This window comes from Coptis chinensis, chromosome 1 (assembly GCF_015680905.1).
Source record: "Coptis chinensis isolate HL-2020 chromosome 1, ASM1568090v1, whole genome shotgun sequence".
NCBI lineage: Eukaryota > Viridiplantae > Streptophyta > Magnoliopsida > Ranunculales > Ranunculaceae > Coptis > Coptis chinensis.
In genome coordinates this window covers 14287860-14305234 of record NC_141456.1, presented here as the reverse complement: position 1 = coordinate 14305234, position 17375 = coordinate 14287860, and the positions used below count along the sequence as shown (strand labels likewise).

The window sequence follows — 17375 nt, the reverse complement described above, 5'->3', positions numbered from 1 at the left end:
ATGCTACATACCATATGCCATCTTTTTTAGTACCATTATCACTTGGTTCTCACCATTCTTACTGGAAGTTTTGGTCTGCCAAAATAAGGATGATACATACTATATAACATCCATTATTTGGAATGCTACATACCATATACCATCCTGTTGAGCACTATTATCACTTGGTTCTCACCATTCTTACTAGAAGTTTTGCTTTGCCAAAGTAAGGATGATACATAGTATATAACATCCATTATTTGGAATGCTACATACCAAATACCATCCTTTTGAGCACCATTGTCACTTAGTTTTCACCATTCTTACTGGAAGTTTTGGTCTGCCAAAGTAAAGATGATACATACTATATAACATCCATTATTTTGAATGTTACATACCATATACCATCCTTTTGAGCACCATTATCACTTGGTTTTTACCATTCTTACTGGAAGTTTTGGTCTGCCAAAGTAAGGATGATACGTACTATATAGCATCCATTATTTGGAATGCTACATACCATATACCATCCTTTTGAACACCATTATCACTTAGTTCTCACCATTCTTACTGGAAGTTTTGGTCTGCTAAAGTAAGAATGATACATATATAGTATATAACATCCATTATTTGGAATACTACATGCCATATATCATCCTTTTGAGTGCTATTATCACTTGGTTCTCACCATTCTTATTGGAAGTTTTGGTCTGCCAAAATAAGGATGATACGTACTATATAATATCCATTATTTGGAATGCTACATACCATATACCATCCTGTTGAGCACCATTATCACTTGGTTCTCACCATTCTTACTGGAAGTTTTGGTTTGCCAAAATAAGGATGATACATAGTATATAACATCCATTATTTGGAATGCTACATACCAAATACCATCCTTTTGAGCACCATTATCACTTGGTTCTCACCATTCTTATTGAAAGTTCTGGTATGCCAAAGTAAGGATGATACGTACTATATAGCATATATTATTTGGAATGCTACATACCATATACTATCCTTTTGAGCACCATTATCACTTGGTTCCAGGGGCGGATCTAGGATTTTAGATAAGGGGGGGCTGCCATGGAGTTAACCTTTAAAGATTTTTTTAGGAACCAATAAACTAGCATTGATAAACAAAAGAATTATCGCTTTTATTACCTTACCCAAAATGGACAAAATAGTGTTTTCACTATAGACCTAGACAAATATAACAAAGAAATGTGCAAGAATAACATAGCACATTAGCATCACACTAGTGAAGTTTTGACCTGCGTGGATTCTTATCAAATACATCTATTATTGCATCCAAATCAACTTCTTTAGCAAATTCCCGCTCAATGTAAATAGTCATGCAATCTGCAAGAAATTCATCCCCCATCTTGTTCTGAAGTCGTGTTTTGAGCAATTTCATAGCCGAGAATGCTGGATTCAGTAGTTGCCATGGAAACGAGGAAGTGTCAAGACAAGACGAATCAATCTATCAATCAAATAATAGATATTGATCTTTCTTGTTTCAACTAGTCTTTGACATAATTCGGAGATGGTAGACAACTTCTGAAAAAGAGGATGCTTGAGCACATCAAGTTTGTAATGTTGCGCTTTAACTTCTCAAAAGATGTATCTCTTGTTTTATTGAAGTCTCCACAATAAAACTTTTTCTGCGAGTTTGCAAATGTCATCAATCTTTGAAGGACTTAAAAGCATCTTTCGGATCCAAAGCGGAACTAAGATAAAGAAGCTCTATTGTTTCTTTTTCTCGAAATCTGTTATTTAATTCCACCAACCGGTAATCTATTACTGACATTAAATAACTTCGGCGCGGTAGTGGTGCTCAACTGTAATGTAATCTTTCTCTTTTAAGAACGACTGTACCATATGTGTCGAGCACCCATATCAGGCATATCAATGTCATGTTTTTTGCAAAACAAAATCACATCACTAAGGAAAGCGTCCCAAGAAGATCCTCTTAATTCTTGAAGAAGTGCTTTCGTACTGGAGACTAAGCTGATAGCATTTAAAATGTCTTGGGACTTTTCTTGCAGGGCTTTACACAAGACATTAGTAATTCCCATAGTCTTATGCAATAAATGAAAAAGAAAGACAAACTCAAAACTTTTCATTGCAAGAATAGCACCTTTAGCTTCTCCACGCATAGAGTTGCTTGACCCGTTCTTCATGACGCTTTCAAGAACTATACAAATTGAATCAAACATCTCTTTCAGGCTACAAACCGAAGCAAAATGAGAACTCCATCTAGTATCTCCTGCTCGTTGCAAAGTAGAAACTTGATTAGCTCCTTTTCCAGTAACAAGTTCACCACTAGCTACCAGCATATCAATTTCATTTTTCCGAGTATCTTCCAACTCCTGTTTACGCTTGGGCGCAACATGAAGATTAACAATAGAAGCCAACTTGGAAAAAATAACCAAACATCATAAACATCTTTAGAAGCGCGAACTAGAGCAAGTTGTAGGCGATGTGCAAAACAATGCACATAATATGCATATGGACACTCCTTGAAAACAATGCACCTTAATCCATTCCATTGACCACGATATTGCTAGCACCATCATAACCTTGACCTCTCATATTTATAATATGCAAATTATGGCGAGCAAGGATATTGCATATAGCTTCTTTCAAAGTTAAAGCACAAGTGTCTTTAACACCAACAATACCAAGAAAATACTCTCTAACAAAACCACCTCTATCAACAAATCTTAGGACAATCGCCATTTGCTCCTTGTTTGAATTATCTTGTGCTTCATCAACAAGGATACAAAATTTTGCATCACCAATTTCCTCACAAATTCTCTCTCTCACTTTATCGGCATAGATATGCAAAAGTGTCTTTTGAATTGAATGTGAGGTATATGTGGCATTTCTCGGAGCATCTTTTAATAATTCTGCAACCTTGTCATTCAACATCGTTGCAAATCCCAACACTCCCTTGAAATTTCCACCATTTTTTGACTTTTTGGACTCGTCATGGCCTCTAAAAGAAATCCCTTGTAGTGCAAGAAATTGAATACACTGAAGAATAGCTTTGACTAGCAAACGGTTCTTAACAACCTCTTCTTTAGATAATGTATTTAACATATTATCTATATGTCGAGAAGGATTCATGAAATTTTCACAAGCTATCATCGCCCGACCTATGAGGTGAGCATGGACCTCCTTCATGTTGCAAAAGGAACACTTCTTTCCATTATTAATCTTCTTCCAACATTTAAAACCTTCAACGGTGAATGCGGGGCCTTGGATTTGTTTCAAATATAAAACATGGAAAACAATAAGCTCTATCCGTATGGAGTGAGTACTCTAGCCAAGGAAATAGTGTGAACCAAGAGGAGTTGAACCGCGAAGTTTGCTTTCGAATATGGTGGATGGATACTCTTTCTCACTGAGTTCAAGTAACCAACGCCCCTTTCCAAGAAAAGCTCGTCGAACATCATCTTGTTGATTAACCGGGTAATTATATATTGAGATGCGTTTACCGGATCACGTTCAAATAAAGATGTGGAGTCAACTTCTTCAACACTAACTCTTTGGGCTTGAGGAGAAGGTTCAACTTGCTCAATTTCAACAACTTGAACTTGTGAAGGAGGTTGGCCATCTCTATCAAGTCTTGAAATATCAAGACTAGATGATGTAGAAGTTACATCATTTTCGGGGTGACATCTTTGGGTTTAAAGAAGGAAAACATGGTTTTCATTTTCTTCACGAGCTTGATGTTCGACATTCTTACCTAAGATAAATCATAATAATTTAAGTAATCAATAGTTTGCTCTATACTAAAAAAAAAAAAATATATCACAATAATAACTACAATAATATTCAACTAATTAAATAAGACAAAAAATTAAATGACAATCTAATACTCCAATATAAACTATAAGTTAACAAGGCAATAAGTCAAGTAGAGAACACATTAGTATTTGAAAATTGAAAAACAAAAACGAAATAAAAAATATAGGCATAATACAAAACAATTTACCTTAGTCCTTAGCTAATGAATAGCCGAATATGAAATAAAATGATAAATAGATTAGGCGCGGAATTGGAACTGCCGACTGGAAGAAGATAATAATATAGAACAAAATTTTCTTTTGTGAATAGTACCGTCTGTACGAGTATGCGACACAAAGTAACTTTCAGTTTTTTTTTTTTTTGTTGACCTTTCGGTTTTTTTTTGTTCGGTTTTACTTTTTTGAGAATCTCTGATTGTAAATTGTGAGAAACAGGGATAGACAGATAGTGACTTGTGGGCCTCTATTGTGAGTTGTGATTTCGTTTTTTCTTTTTTTTCGCTAATAGGAAGTTGGGAAGTGGGAACAGCAAACAAACAGGACGGCCAAATTGGAATTGATTGTGACTTGTCACTTGTGGGCCTATGCCTATGGGCTAGTATTCCTACTACTATTTTTTTTTTTTGGGAGAAGTTTGGGGCTGTAGCCCGGTCAGCTAACCTTTACATCCGCCCTGCTTGGTTCTCACAATTCTTACTGGAAGTTTTGGTCTGCCAAAGTAAGGATGATAAGTACTATATAGCATCCATTATTTAGAATGCTACATACCATATACCATCTTTTTGAGTACCATTATCACTTGGTTCTCACCATTCTTACTGGAAGTTTTGGTCTGCCAAAGTAAGGATGATCATGTACTATATAACATCTATTATTTGGAATGCTACATACCATATACCATCCTGTTGACCACCGTTATCACTTGGTTCTCACTATTCTTACTGGAAGTTTTGATCTGCCAAAGTAAGGATGATACATACAATGTAGCATACTGTAATGTTTAATATTTCGCACTTGGTTTATTATGGATCATTTTTATCATGAACAAAACTCTTGACTTTATGGGGAATCTATGCACTATTTTATTTTATTTTATTTTATTTTATTTTTTTTTTTATTTTATTTTTTTTTTTTTTTTTGAATGAGAACTCTGTTCTGACATCAGCACTTAACTTGTCAATGTCGATAGAGTTAGATGAGTTTCAAGGTGAGTGGTCTTAAATATTTGCTGCATGGCTAATGGCCTGATGCCTTACATATGTAGTTATCCATTTCACAAGCCTGGGCACTGTAGATTTTGGCATCTTTTTTTTGCCAAGTGAGCTCAGAATTGTATTAAGTATGGGAAAAGGGGTAGGAGATTACAAGAGTTTAAGTGTAAAATAAAAAATAGAAATAAAGAAAGGGGAAAAGATGGCAGCATACACTGATGAAGTGAGATTGTAACCCGTAGGCCTCCAATATATCACTGCATCAGGTACCACTTCCATTCAATCAAATCTAAAATAAGCGCTAGTGTAAGCCTCCCATTTATATAGCCATGGAGGCTTACCATGATACATAAAAGGGGACTCAGAAGACAAGTTGTTGCTCAACATAAAGGGGACTCAGAAAACATAGTTGTTGCTCAACAAACTCATTTCATTAGTAAATAATTTCATTATCTAACATTAGTTTACAACCAACCAACCAAGATACAACTTCAAACGTTTACAAAACCAACAAAATAAAACCCAACACCATGCCGGAAAATCGTTTCACGTCTGGCTTATCCATCCATCCATCCATCATAGCCTCGTTCTATTAAGTTCAATCTATAAAAAAGAAAAACAAAACAAAAACAGATAGTAGTTAGGTTCAATAGATCCTAAAGCGACAAAATTTAATATAGTACAGTGTGCAAGTACGCTACATAAGGGCTCCTAGTTCAAATTGAAGAACCTCAAATATATTCTTCCAAGGTATTGAAGTAAGTGATCATACACAAACGAAAAATATAGCAGTAATGTCATGACCCAAATTTCAAAATGATTGAATACCAAAGACACCACTACAGGCTATTACTAACGGCAAAAAACTGTTGCAAATAATTGTTGCAACGCTTAAAAAGCGTTGCAAATAGGGCGTGGGTAAAGTGTTGGAAATATTTAGAACGCTTTTTAACCGTTAGTAATTATGAGTGACAATTACTAACGGTTAAAAAGCGTTAAACCAAATTTTCCAACGGTTATTAACCATTGCAGATTCATAATTACTAACTGTTAAAAAGCGTTGCGTATTTTGATTTGTAACGATTATTGATAAATGCTTTAAAATTATATTTTTTTGTTTTGCAACGGTTTACAACTGTTACTAATGTGTTGATATGGTTAAAAAAATTATTTTAATTTTTTTCCTACTGTGAACCTCCTGGTTTCATATAGAAGCAAATAAAATTACCAATGTTTTTTCATACCATTTGACAAGTAAAATAAATACAATCAAACACCTGAAAAAAATATTATATTCATTGAACTATATATACTAGCATCATGCACGTGCGATGCACGTGATATCAGTACACATTTGTAGAATAGGGTAAGACCTTTAAAAGGTTATATGATTTCAACTTAACTCAGTTTACATCTAATTATTTTTTACATAGAAAGTTGCTATGTCAACTCAGGCATAATAAAAGTCGAATGTACGTGTTACGTAGTTGAGAGTTGAGACACAGAAATTTGAACCCCTTAACATGTTTGAAATCCTGAAATTGACTTTATTATGTGCCCTCCGAGTAAACTGCTGGCTATAGTCATTGTGTTCACGACCAAAGTGTACACAATATTTCAAAGAAAAAGATATACAGAACATGTATACAAATTGAACATGCATTGAAGTTGTAGTTTTTTGTATGTTAGATTGGGTGTAGGGCGGTGGAAAGAGATAGATCATCCTTCTAGCTAGCAAAAATAAAATAAACCAAAAAAGACGGATCACCCAAATTAAAAAGCATGAGCTGTTTATATATGTACCTACTAACTTGGATGTATTCATTGAGACATGTTATTTGATGGTCCCAATTGCAATGACTGGTTTATTTTTTTTGATTGATAAAAATAATGGTTTAGTTATACTTTTGAGATCTGGTAATTCATCAATTTGATTGATATGTTATAGGTAGTAGTCTATTAGAGAGCAGGTATAAGAGAACTGAAAATGGTGAGTGGTAGAATGTACAGGAACTGATTGCACTGACTTATGTATGTATCTGATATAGATTGAATTTTAAACTAAACAAAAAGCAATTGATGTAGTAAATAGGAATATCCGCACACAACTGACATTGCATTCATAGATGAGATTCCTTGAGAACCAAATAAGCTTTGGCGACAAACTGATGCTGACATTGCTTAGTAACAAATAATTCAAAGTTAAAACTAAATTATTGAATGAAATATTTAACTAATATATATATATATATATAGAGAAAAATCAGCATTTGGACCTTAGTGAGGAGAATTCTTGCTACAAAATGTTTGTTATCTCAGTCAAATGTTTGTGCAATCATGCAGCACCCTATAACAACTCATCCTTCAATAAATTGAAAAACTAATTAGAATAAAATCCTTCAGAAACTACATTCAATGAACTATGGATGGGATAGTTGCTTACTTGGTAACCAGAATAAGAGTAGCTGCTAGTGTTGGATTGTTTTTGTCTATCTTGAATAATGATCTTGGTGTGTCCATATCTTCCGGTCTCTCCCAGCAAGCACGGTCTTTGTTAGCATCACCAATTCGCCTAACAGAAGCTAGAACCTGAACATAAATGGTTCCAGGATGAGCAGTAGCTTTGAGAAGATAATCGGTAGCCCAATGAAAAGCTTCTTTTGCATTCTGCAACTCACTCTTTATCAAACCCCCAAACTCAAGAACACCCCACGTAAGCATAGTAGTAGTAAAATCCATAGGGAAACCAAACTTCACATTATTCCTTGCTCGAACCTCAAAAAATTAGGTGGGAACAAAAATAGACTGCATATGACTCTAAATTGCAATCCCACGCTTGGGACCTTGCAACAAATTTTCTCTTTTAATATGTGGTACAAACCAACAAAAGTTCTCCCGTTGGCCATATACATCCCACTTTCTACCAAGTCCACACACAAACTTTACATTTCTCTTCGACACAAAATTCAGTCACCAGAATTGGCGTCATTGCATTATGATGTTTTTGTAAGTATATCAAATCAATTGGGAAAATTATAGGACCTTACGATTCAAGAAAATTACCTTAACTCAGTCTAGCACTGAAAATTTTATCGGAGTCAATGGGGCATACAGCCGCACAAATTCAGTTTCACTGGATCGTTCTTTGTAAGCCTGCATTTTGAAATGAAGATAGTGGCAGTGTAATTTAAACTACACAACTTTAATAGCTCAGCAAACCACTGCTTCAGGACATCAACCTAGAGTGAGCTGCTCAGTTTTTCACGCAGTTAATAAAAACGTATTGATGTTCACAATTCATGCCCAAAAAAAAAAGCAATCAAATAATTAATTAAATATAATTAAACATTCAACTACACACTTAAACAAATGGATGATTAACTAATATAATAAAAAAAATAAGAGTACTTATTAACAACATTAAAAACAATGAAGAATCCCACTATTCTAAATAACCAGGGAAATCACTTTGTTGTTTGCCAGAGTTAGTGGCGTCAGTGAAATAAATGGAATACCACTGCCCAAGTATAATTACGTTAAATTATATCCAAAGTTTAAATTCAAAACTACAAATTAAACCAAGTGTTGTCCATGAAGATCAAGAGAATGCATCCAATTAGATGAGTAAGTATAGATAAAACGAAAAAAAAAATATGAAATCGAACCTCGAGAACAGTTGACGAAGTATACACAACTTTATATAGTGGTCCACACAATTGAGCAACAGAATTCTAATTCAAATTAAAAAAAATAAAAAATAAAAAATAAAAATCCACAACTTCACTAAAAAGAAAACAGCAGTGAGCGAAATGAAGAAGAGACAGAGTGAGAGAGTGAGAGAGTGAGTAGAGAGATAGGGCGGAGAGAAAGGGTGGATGAAGGTCAAAGCTTCTGAAGAGAGCGAAACGGGGAGACAGAGAAGGAGAGAGGAAAAATCACATACGTGTGAATATATATCGAAGTATTGAGATTGAAGAAATCAATTACTATTCATGTACATGTGAATAGTAGCGGTCGAAGATGGTGAACACCAAAGCGGGAGACGAACAATAAGAAATTGCAACAGTGAGAAATTCCAGGCGAGGAATATTCGAGAAATCTAGAGATAACACCTACAGATATGAAAAGATAAAATACCCTCACAATAGGCAGTGCAATGACCAAAATACCCAGGGGACGTACACCAAAACAACTGTTTCTCGACCCCCACATTTTTCTATATAGTAAAGATAGTAAGATAATACATGTTTTGGTTCGTATATGTGTGGATATGCAGGACCTGTAAAGTTGAAATGGAGTTGCAATTATTATAGAGTAATTAGTTACATTATAGATTGTTAGTTTAGTTAACCTATCAAGAATTATTATCACACATACAGTATGGAAGCAATACAAAAAAGTGCCCCCACTCAGTCTCACTTCGTAGAACTTATTCATATTATACACAAACATTACCAATTTGTAGACAATATACTCTTCCTACACATTAATGAGAAAGAAAAGACAATAGCTAGGAAATAGGATTAATAGCTAGAGCGGTGGAGGCTGCTGAATTCTTCGGATGAGGAAGACCATGAGATATGTGCCGCTGTGTAGATGCTATTGAGGATGATTAATGTCGGCAGTAAGCAGGCATATAAGTATGGCCCTATTTCCAATAACAAACTCTTCGAATTCAACTGAAACCAAAAAGGGCGTACAATACTTTTAGTAAGCCATTAAGTGTGATCAATAACATCTACATCTACATCTACTATCCTAGTTCAGTTTCCACATGCATTTAAAACACTAACCATGGCACTTTGAAATTCAATTTTGCGCTCTCGTTGTTAGTTTTTGTATCAAATTCCTCTTCTTATTTGTGAAGAAATAAAATGATGACCAACTCAAGTTACAATGACTAACCACAAATAGTTGTAAGAATCCAAGTGGATAAACAGTTTTATTTATTAAGAAAAAATATTGTAAGGAAATCATACATTGCAATATAGTAATCACGTATGAAAGATTCTGCAAACACCAAATGCCACATTCGGATGATTCTTTGTACTGAGGTCGAAAATCCGAAAATAATGAATTGAAATAACCGAGAGTTGGAGAGAAAAGGAGGAAAAGTTCTGTTGCATCCTATATTGGTGCAATAGATTGAGCAAATGTTAGAAAATTCAGTACGTAAAAGCTCAGAATCTCCAACATTGATTAATTTAATTCAATCCCATCTCAAAAAACACCAATTCAAACCAAACAAACAGATGAAAGTAACAGAAACCCAAAGGTAAACTTACTTCAAAATACCCATTTGTCCTTCAAAGTTTATTACTGCTGCTGTTATGCTTGTACTGCAACAAAAACCTTGAAGACGTTAGCTTCATGATGACTGCTACAAAATCTTCAATTTTGACTAAGAAAATTCGTGATGAGGTGGAGAGGCAACCATCAATTTCTAAATGATGATGGCAATTCGTTTTTCTTTTTTGTGGTGAAGGAGGAGGCGATCTTTGAGAGGTGAAGTGTGTTATTCTTTTTTCAGGTGATGGAGGTGGTGGAAGTTAAGGCTGAAAAAGGTGTTTTGTTTTTTTGGTAGAAAAAATGGAGTTGGAAGCTTGAAGAGAGAGAAAGAGTGGAGACGAAAAGACTGAACAGAGAGAAAAAAACGTAAAGCCTGTGCGAAATGACGAACTACCCAAGTTGTTAGATGTGAAAAGACGACAATAACCCTGTGACGTACGTGAAAAAACTGTTCATCGACCCCCAGATTTTTCTAATATAGTAAGATAACTTCAAAAGAGTTTTGAGGTTTACAAATTCAGATTTACTAAGGGTTACAAATCCAAACAATCCCGAATCTTCAAAATACAATAACAAGCTTTAGTGACGATGGCTTCACTCAATAATTCCCTAGTGCCGCTCCACAAAACCTCTAATTCCAAAAAAATCACAAAACAAATAATGAACTCAGAAAAACAATCATACTAATTAAATCAATCAATTAACAAACTATCAACAATGACTCTACATAAATGCTACCCAAAAAAATCAAAAAGTACAGAAAACTAACCTACCCTGAACTCAGCATATGATTTTACCACCGAAGCCAAAGAATAAGTTCCCATGCATAGTTGACGTTATATAACCTCACTCAAGGGTCAAACCCTGACCTTGGGAACCCTGCTACTTGCTCTATAAAAGAAAAAAAGAAAGATATAAGGAAACAGGTCCTAAGAGTCAGAGAAGGCTGTGTCACGCAGAAACAGCAGTCTGGCTCATCCCACCTTGACAGCCAACCTTTCCATTTCCAACATTGTGCTCAACCCGTTGATAGCCATCACCACCACGTCCTGATTGGTGGCTCAAGAATAGCCATCAACATTGTGAATTAAAATTTATGTAGAAAAAGTAGGAAGGACTAAAAATAGGAAGTATAAAAACACGTCAAGATAATGCCTTACTATTCAAAATATATTAATATAGTGATAAATGGAGAAACATTATTTGTGCTAACAATCCTAATATTTGGGGTAATTCGAGGATCATAATGAAATTAAAAGTAAACTCACAAGACATCTGGCTACACAATTAAAGAACAGTCAAGTCTAATAAAATCAACAATCCTCACTAATTTGAAGCATGAAATTTAGAGCATCATATATACATCATAATTGTTGATAGAAAAAAAATCTCCAGAGGTCAATGTTCATTAAAAAGGTCTTATGACTTCATGGTTAAAAACCTCGATCGACCGAACCATAAATACTTCAAGATAGTGTATGACAGAGTTGACAGCTTACCTCATTTAAGCATCTGTGCGCTTCTAAAACAGATTTTAGATTCAACATTGGCTCGCCCATTCCCATAAAGACAACATTTGAAACCCTATGTTTAAAGAGCTCTTCTACACTTAAGACCTGAATAAATAAAACAAGATATGCAACAGATATAGAGTAATCAATCATAAACAAAGTTTCTAAAAGAAAATTCGTCAAAGCGAGAACCCAAAAGATGACCTGTTCAACAATTTCATGCCGCTTTAGATTCCTCGAGTATCCACCCTTGCCAGTAGCACAGAATGAGCAACGCAATTGGCAGCCAACCTTGAAGTAACTTTACCATTCACTACAATGGACAAATGCACTAAGCTGGAAACATAGTCCAGAAAGACTGTGAACAGAATGTCAAGGGTAATTCAAAATTATTTCTGGTTTGATGTGCAACCATTAAGAGTAACCCGACCTTAGATTTCGGTCCAAAGAAGTTGTGGGCCGCAACATTACTTTACGTAATGAAGGACCTGCTACATTTGAAGATGCTTCTAGTCTCCATTGGTGCAAGGGTTGAATTGCCTATCTTGTTCAAGACTGCAATAAAATGGACGCATTTTAGCCAGAAGATACAAAGATAAAGAGCATAAGCATCTCAGAACAAAGAGTAGATATAACCGGGGGGAAGGGCAGTTATTTTTATTTTGCAAGTTAGATTTTATTGTCCGAAGTTGTTTGCCTAGTGCAAGGAGATGGAGTCCTTCTATAGGCAGGGTTTCTTGTGTTATTGTCATGTGTGTGGGGTTCCACTGAAGAAGGTTTCTGACCATTCTCTTTCTATTTTGGGTTATGAACTACTGATTAAACTCATATTCTGATAGAAGAAAAGGCCAGGGAGTATAATATTCGTACCATTCGGCGTCTGCTCTATCTGCATATCCATAAAGGGGACTGTTCGGTTCAAGTGGAGAATCACAGGAGTCATTCTCAGCAGAGTCACTTTCCCCTGCAGCAGCAATATGAGACATGAAGATTGCCCTGGTTGAACAGGGTATTAGCTGGCCAGGGAACCGCATAAGATCAACAAGTAGTTCGACAGACTTCAGTACAACTATCACAGACATATGCTTGTACGAATCTGCGCCCTCAATAGCTCCATCACTAGGCAGACCTTAACAATATAAATAAACACGATAAGAGCTAACAGATTAGCTAGGACGAAAGAAATTAATCAAAACAGGAACATTGTATCATGGTTTGATGACTAAATCTCACAAGATAGTGAAAGAGGTAAAAGAGGCTTTGTTCATTTGGCTAGTGCGCGTGCAAGCTTTCAGAGAGTGGGCTTTACGGACTTTATGTGTAATTGTGATTAACTTGTAATTTGAGGGACATGTCTTATCATGGTCTAGTAACATCTTGCTACACACGATCATCATTTGCAACTTCTATCAAGTTGCAACTTGACTTCCAAAGGAGTTCAATTGAACTTTACCAAGAAAAAAAAAAAAAAACAAAAACTACAACCAGAGTGGACTGGAGGCAAATACAACAGTAAACGAAAAGAATAAAAAAGACACATGGAGCAACTACCAGTCTACCACACAGAGAGAGAGAGAGATGAGGGATGTAGCACAATAGCACTCTTACCACCATAAGCCTACTCTCAAGACCCACAGTATCTACAAGAACTTTGAACAAGATAGCTCGGGGACGGCATGAACCATGCCTTATCTGCCCCAACAGCTGCCCACCACGGTTCTCAAACATATAAGAGCTTTCATCCATTGCAGCTTTTGCAGGACTTAATTCTGAACTTGGACGCTTATAAAATCAGAAACCTGGCAAAGCATTGTGTGATAAGCATGGGATCAAATACTGATTACGGAGAGGGGGAAGAATCCCAATATTAACCACGAAAGGAAAAAAAACAGTGCACAAATGTATTGTATTACAGCAATTTCTGGATAATCTTCCGTTGAAAAAATAAGGCATTGCATCCATGCTTTCAAGGGAACAGTTGAAGTTAAATAGAAAATGGTGGATGCAAAACAAACTACCTCATCTATACAGCAACCAAATAAAAAATACAATTTTATGAAATCAAGTAAACAGGCAGGGTTCCGGCCCTGACCTGTGTTCATTATACCTGAGATGAGACGCAGGCAGTGAGGCGGGAAGAACCTTTACTATCTTCGACAGGTATACCAACAGTTTCAATGAGCCTATTATCCTCCAATTTTATAAGTGCCTGAAGGATCAGAAATGAGAGGAAAAGAAGAAGAGGCCTAAGAGTGCATTTCATTCAATCCATCAAATAGTAGCTGTTATCACAAACTCAGGTTAATGTCTACTTTCATAAACAGTAGCCCGTCCCCAGATTAATGCGCACTAGATCTTTAGAGTATAGCGCACTCCTTTTCGTTACGAATAAAAGCAGCAGTCCCACTTGGACACTGGAGATCATTTGTTCATGCATGAAGGGGAGAAAGGGTGGGGCAACTGAACATGAGCTATGTCTCAGGCCAACCAACGACTCTGAACTATAAACGAATCAGCAAGATTAGCAATAGAATATACCAATATGTTCTTGTAATCTACCACGTGTACCCCCTAAACCTTCAAAGAAGCTTCAAGTAGTAAGATCATACATTTCCAACTCTCTAGCAACGCAAGGTGGATAGAAACATAAGCAGGAAGAAACTCACAAGTTAGTGGAGGAATCAACGAGGAGCTCTATGACTTCCATGTGCTAATCCTACCTTAAAGTGGTTATATATAAATTGACATATGTTTGTAACGTAATTGAGGGTGTTGTGTGTTGTAGGTGGAGGGGTGTAGATTAAAGGTCTTGTATAACATCTTGCTAGGAGAGCCATTACTTGTAAATTGTAATCAATGGACATAACATGGATTCGTCATAACTATGGATAGGCATTCAACGAAAAAAAACATAATAATATCCACCATAACTTTTCTAATAAACCAAACCTTAATAGTGCCATCAGCAGCAGTAACAACTTGATGAATAGGCGATCTCCCGACTTTATATCCAGCTTCCTGAAGGTCATTTGTGAATGCTTGTGGCACTGTGTTCAACATTATCCAATATCAGTAACAAAAACAATATCATTAAAATAAAACAAGAAAAAGGTCAGGACTCACAGTGACTAAAATCTTGAATCTCTTTAGCTTTAGTCTTGTACAAAAGATGATGCAACTGTTTCCCTCGGTAGCTTTGCTGATCAAAGTCAATAGCTAGTTGTTGTAGGTCTTGTTCAGACATGCCCAGCATAGAAGTAGCTGAATTTTATTAATTAAGGCTATAATCTGATCCCATAGCCTAAACATTAACTTGTCGACTCTCCCAAGAGCTTCTACTAACATTCAAGTGGTAATACACACCTTTATTCTCGACTGAATAAGTGATGCCCGTTTTGCATTGTAGCGGAACTTTTCAATGAAACCCTGTAAGGTGAAAGAACAAAGAATTGGCCGTCAAACCACCAAAATCAAAATCATTCAAGGAAAAGAAAACCAAAAAATAAAAATCAGATTCTCAAAAACGTTCCAAGCTTGATTACAAGAAACTATTTATCTACTATGAAAGAAGGTTGAGCACCATGAACAAGACAAAACAAGAAATTGATAAAAAGTTTAGTGCCAGCAACGCAGAAGATTTTTCTGTATCTTCTTCAGACAATTGAAAATAATCTAATACTTGTTCAGTAAAAAAGAGAGCAAAGAATCCAAATGTCAGCATCTTTAAACTACATTATACACCATTCTCAATTTACTAGGTAAAACTATATACTGTCTAACATGGAGGATGTAGAAGATGAATTTGATCGTCCACTAAACTTTACCTTAAGGCACTCAGTTACTATCTATGTATTTACAATTTGTTAAACTTCAACTTGGATATGATAATACATATATGAACTACATGGTTTTTCCAAATTTAAAAACAAGCATTCAGCTATTCAGCCATTCAGCTTTGAACTGCACTGATAGTCTGATAGTGGTTTTTCCTTTATATGTCGTAAAATAGAAACTATATGAAATGTACAAGACTAGTGTGAGAGAGAACCTTAATGAAGACGAGTACCAGAAGTTGCAAGTTAGTGAACCAGGATAGTCAAAGAAAATATTTGGATTCAGTTGCTTCTATACCTAGTCATTATTTCACACAAACTATGTTGTTTTCCGTGGTTTCTACACTCAAAAGATCTTTTCGAAAGAGGATTACAACTCCTAACGCATCGAGACAAATAGCGAATTCAAAACTCATAGTACCTGTCTACTTGAACTACGCCTCTCAAACATTGTTAACTCAATTCTATGAAAACACAGGAGAATATTTTTCAGTGTTATCAAATAGTGATTCTATAAAGAACGTACCTGCATATGCGCTTTTTTTTGTTCACTCGACTCCAAAGCCTTTTGTTGATTCTTGAGCTGTTCCTCACGTGTCCTCTCAAATGTATCATAATCTCCTTTATAGGAAGTCAACTTTTGTCCATGTAAATGGAGAATATCTGTAACAACCTGTAAGAAAATGTTGACATAAGCGAGACAATCAGGCATGAGCAAGGATGATCTCTGTTACCAAAATTTTACGAGAAGGGAGAGTGATACCAAATTCAAGAACTCTCTAGCATGGGAAACCACTATAAATGTCTTCGGCCATTTCACAAGGTATGATTCCAGCCATAGAACAGCATGAAGATCAAGATGATTCTGCAAATAGGAGGCATAGGAGGCTGCGAGTTGCGGAGAACGCTAGAAAGAACCCTGGCCTTCTTTCATTTTTCTTTTTCTTGTTTTTTTAGTTCGTAGGCTTAACTTGGGTTTTACTCTAGATTTTGGTTTTAAAAAAAAGAGAGGATCGAACAAGAGAAGAAGAGATTTAACGTACCAGTTAGTGGAAGTTGTGGAAGTAGAATTGAAAATGTAACGAAGGAATTGTAATATGCAAGTCATCACGGTGAGGACTTGGGAGAAACTTGAGCAGCTGTACAACTTCGATCAATTCTCTCGGCTCGCTTTCATACAACGACTTTTGGGTATAACTAGATTTTTGAACCCGTTCAACGAACGGTGACTGTTTTTATAAATTTTATTATTATGTATCAAAAATATTATTTCCAAAGTATATTGAAACTCATACAGTAAATTCATTTAGGTATATCTATATGAGCCGGAAACTTAAGGAAGGTGGGTTCAGGAAATGCGTTCGCCTTTTGTATATTTTGCAAAATTGAGTATCATGATTGATAATAACTACGTCTCAGTCATCACTACAATACGTAATAACTCATTTATTTTACAACACCATCACAACATTTCATATAATCACTACAATACCTAATAACTCATTTATTTTACAACACCGTCACAACATTTCATACACCCATAGTAAGAGTATAAAAGTATATGTAGACAAAGTTGGCCGAGCCTGTTATGCTACAAATAAAATGATTTATGTATCAGCTAATTGAATTAGGTCAGATATGGTTACCCTGTCTTTACTAAGTAGTTCAGAAATTGTAGTAGGTTCACCCTCTTTGTCTACCTCAAACTGTACTTTAAAGTTACCGGTGTCAAAG

General features: G+C 35.6%; 2 protein-coding genes across 51 annotated transcripts; both read right to left on the bottom strand.

Moving 5' to 3' along the window:
- Positions 1-1844: 1844 nt before the first annotated feature.
- LOC147522363 (uncharacterized) lies at positions 1845-3087 on the bottom strand. Its single transcript, XM_086567604.1, has 2 exons — positions 2539-3087; positions 1845-2399 (listed from the first exon to the last, which is right to left on the bottom strand). Exons 1-2 carry the CDS (start codon positions 3085-3087, stop codon positions 1845-1847), a joined length of 1104 nt encoding a protein of 367 aa, XP_086423730.1.
- A 2330-nt stretch (positions 3088-5417) lies between these two features.
- Positions 5418-16862, bottom strand: LOC147522362 (uncharacterized). Of its 50 annotated transcripts, none has more exons than XM_086593010.1 (19): positions 16405-16854; positions 16168-16314; positions 15172-15234; positions 14932-15039; positions 14758-14855; positions 13916-14017; positions 13417-13607; positions 12679-12938; positions 12239-12363; positions 12013-12121; positions 11797-11913; positions 11281-11346; positions 11067-11188; positions 10811-10928; positions 10294-10347; positions 8072-8161; positions 7452-7597; positions 7285-7370; positions 5418-5611 (listed from the first exon to the last, which is right to left on the bottom strand). In XM_086593010.1, exons 7-9 carry the CDS (start codon positions 13552-13554, stop codon positions 12318-12320), a joined length of 444 nt encoding a protein of 147 aa, XP_086449136.1. In that variant the 5' UTR covers positions 13555-13607; positions 13916-14017; positions 14758-14855; positions 14932-15039; positions 15172-15234; positions 16168-16314; positions 16405-16854; the 3' UTR covers positions 5418-5611; positions 7285-7370; positions 7452-7597; positions 8072-8161; positions 10294-10347; positions 10811-10928; positions 11067-11188; positions 11281-11346; positions 11797-11913; positions 12013-12121; positions 12239-12317. The 50 variants fall into 50 exon arrangements, 40 of the variants coding, with proteins under 40 accessions (XP_086449136.1, XP_086449120.1, XP_086449144.1 ...); XM_086592994.1 differs by having other exon boundaries at positions 11071-11188; XM_086593018.1 differs by having other exon boundaries at positions 10811-10926; positions 11071-11188; positions 12013-12099.
- Between the last annotated feature and the right edge of the window lie 513 nt (positions 16863-17375).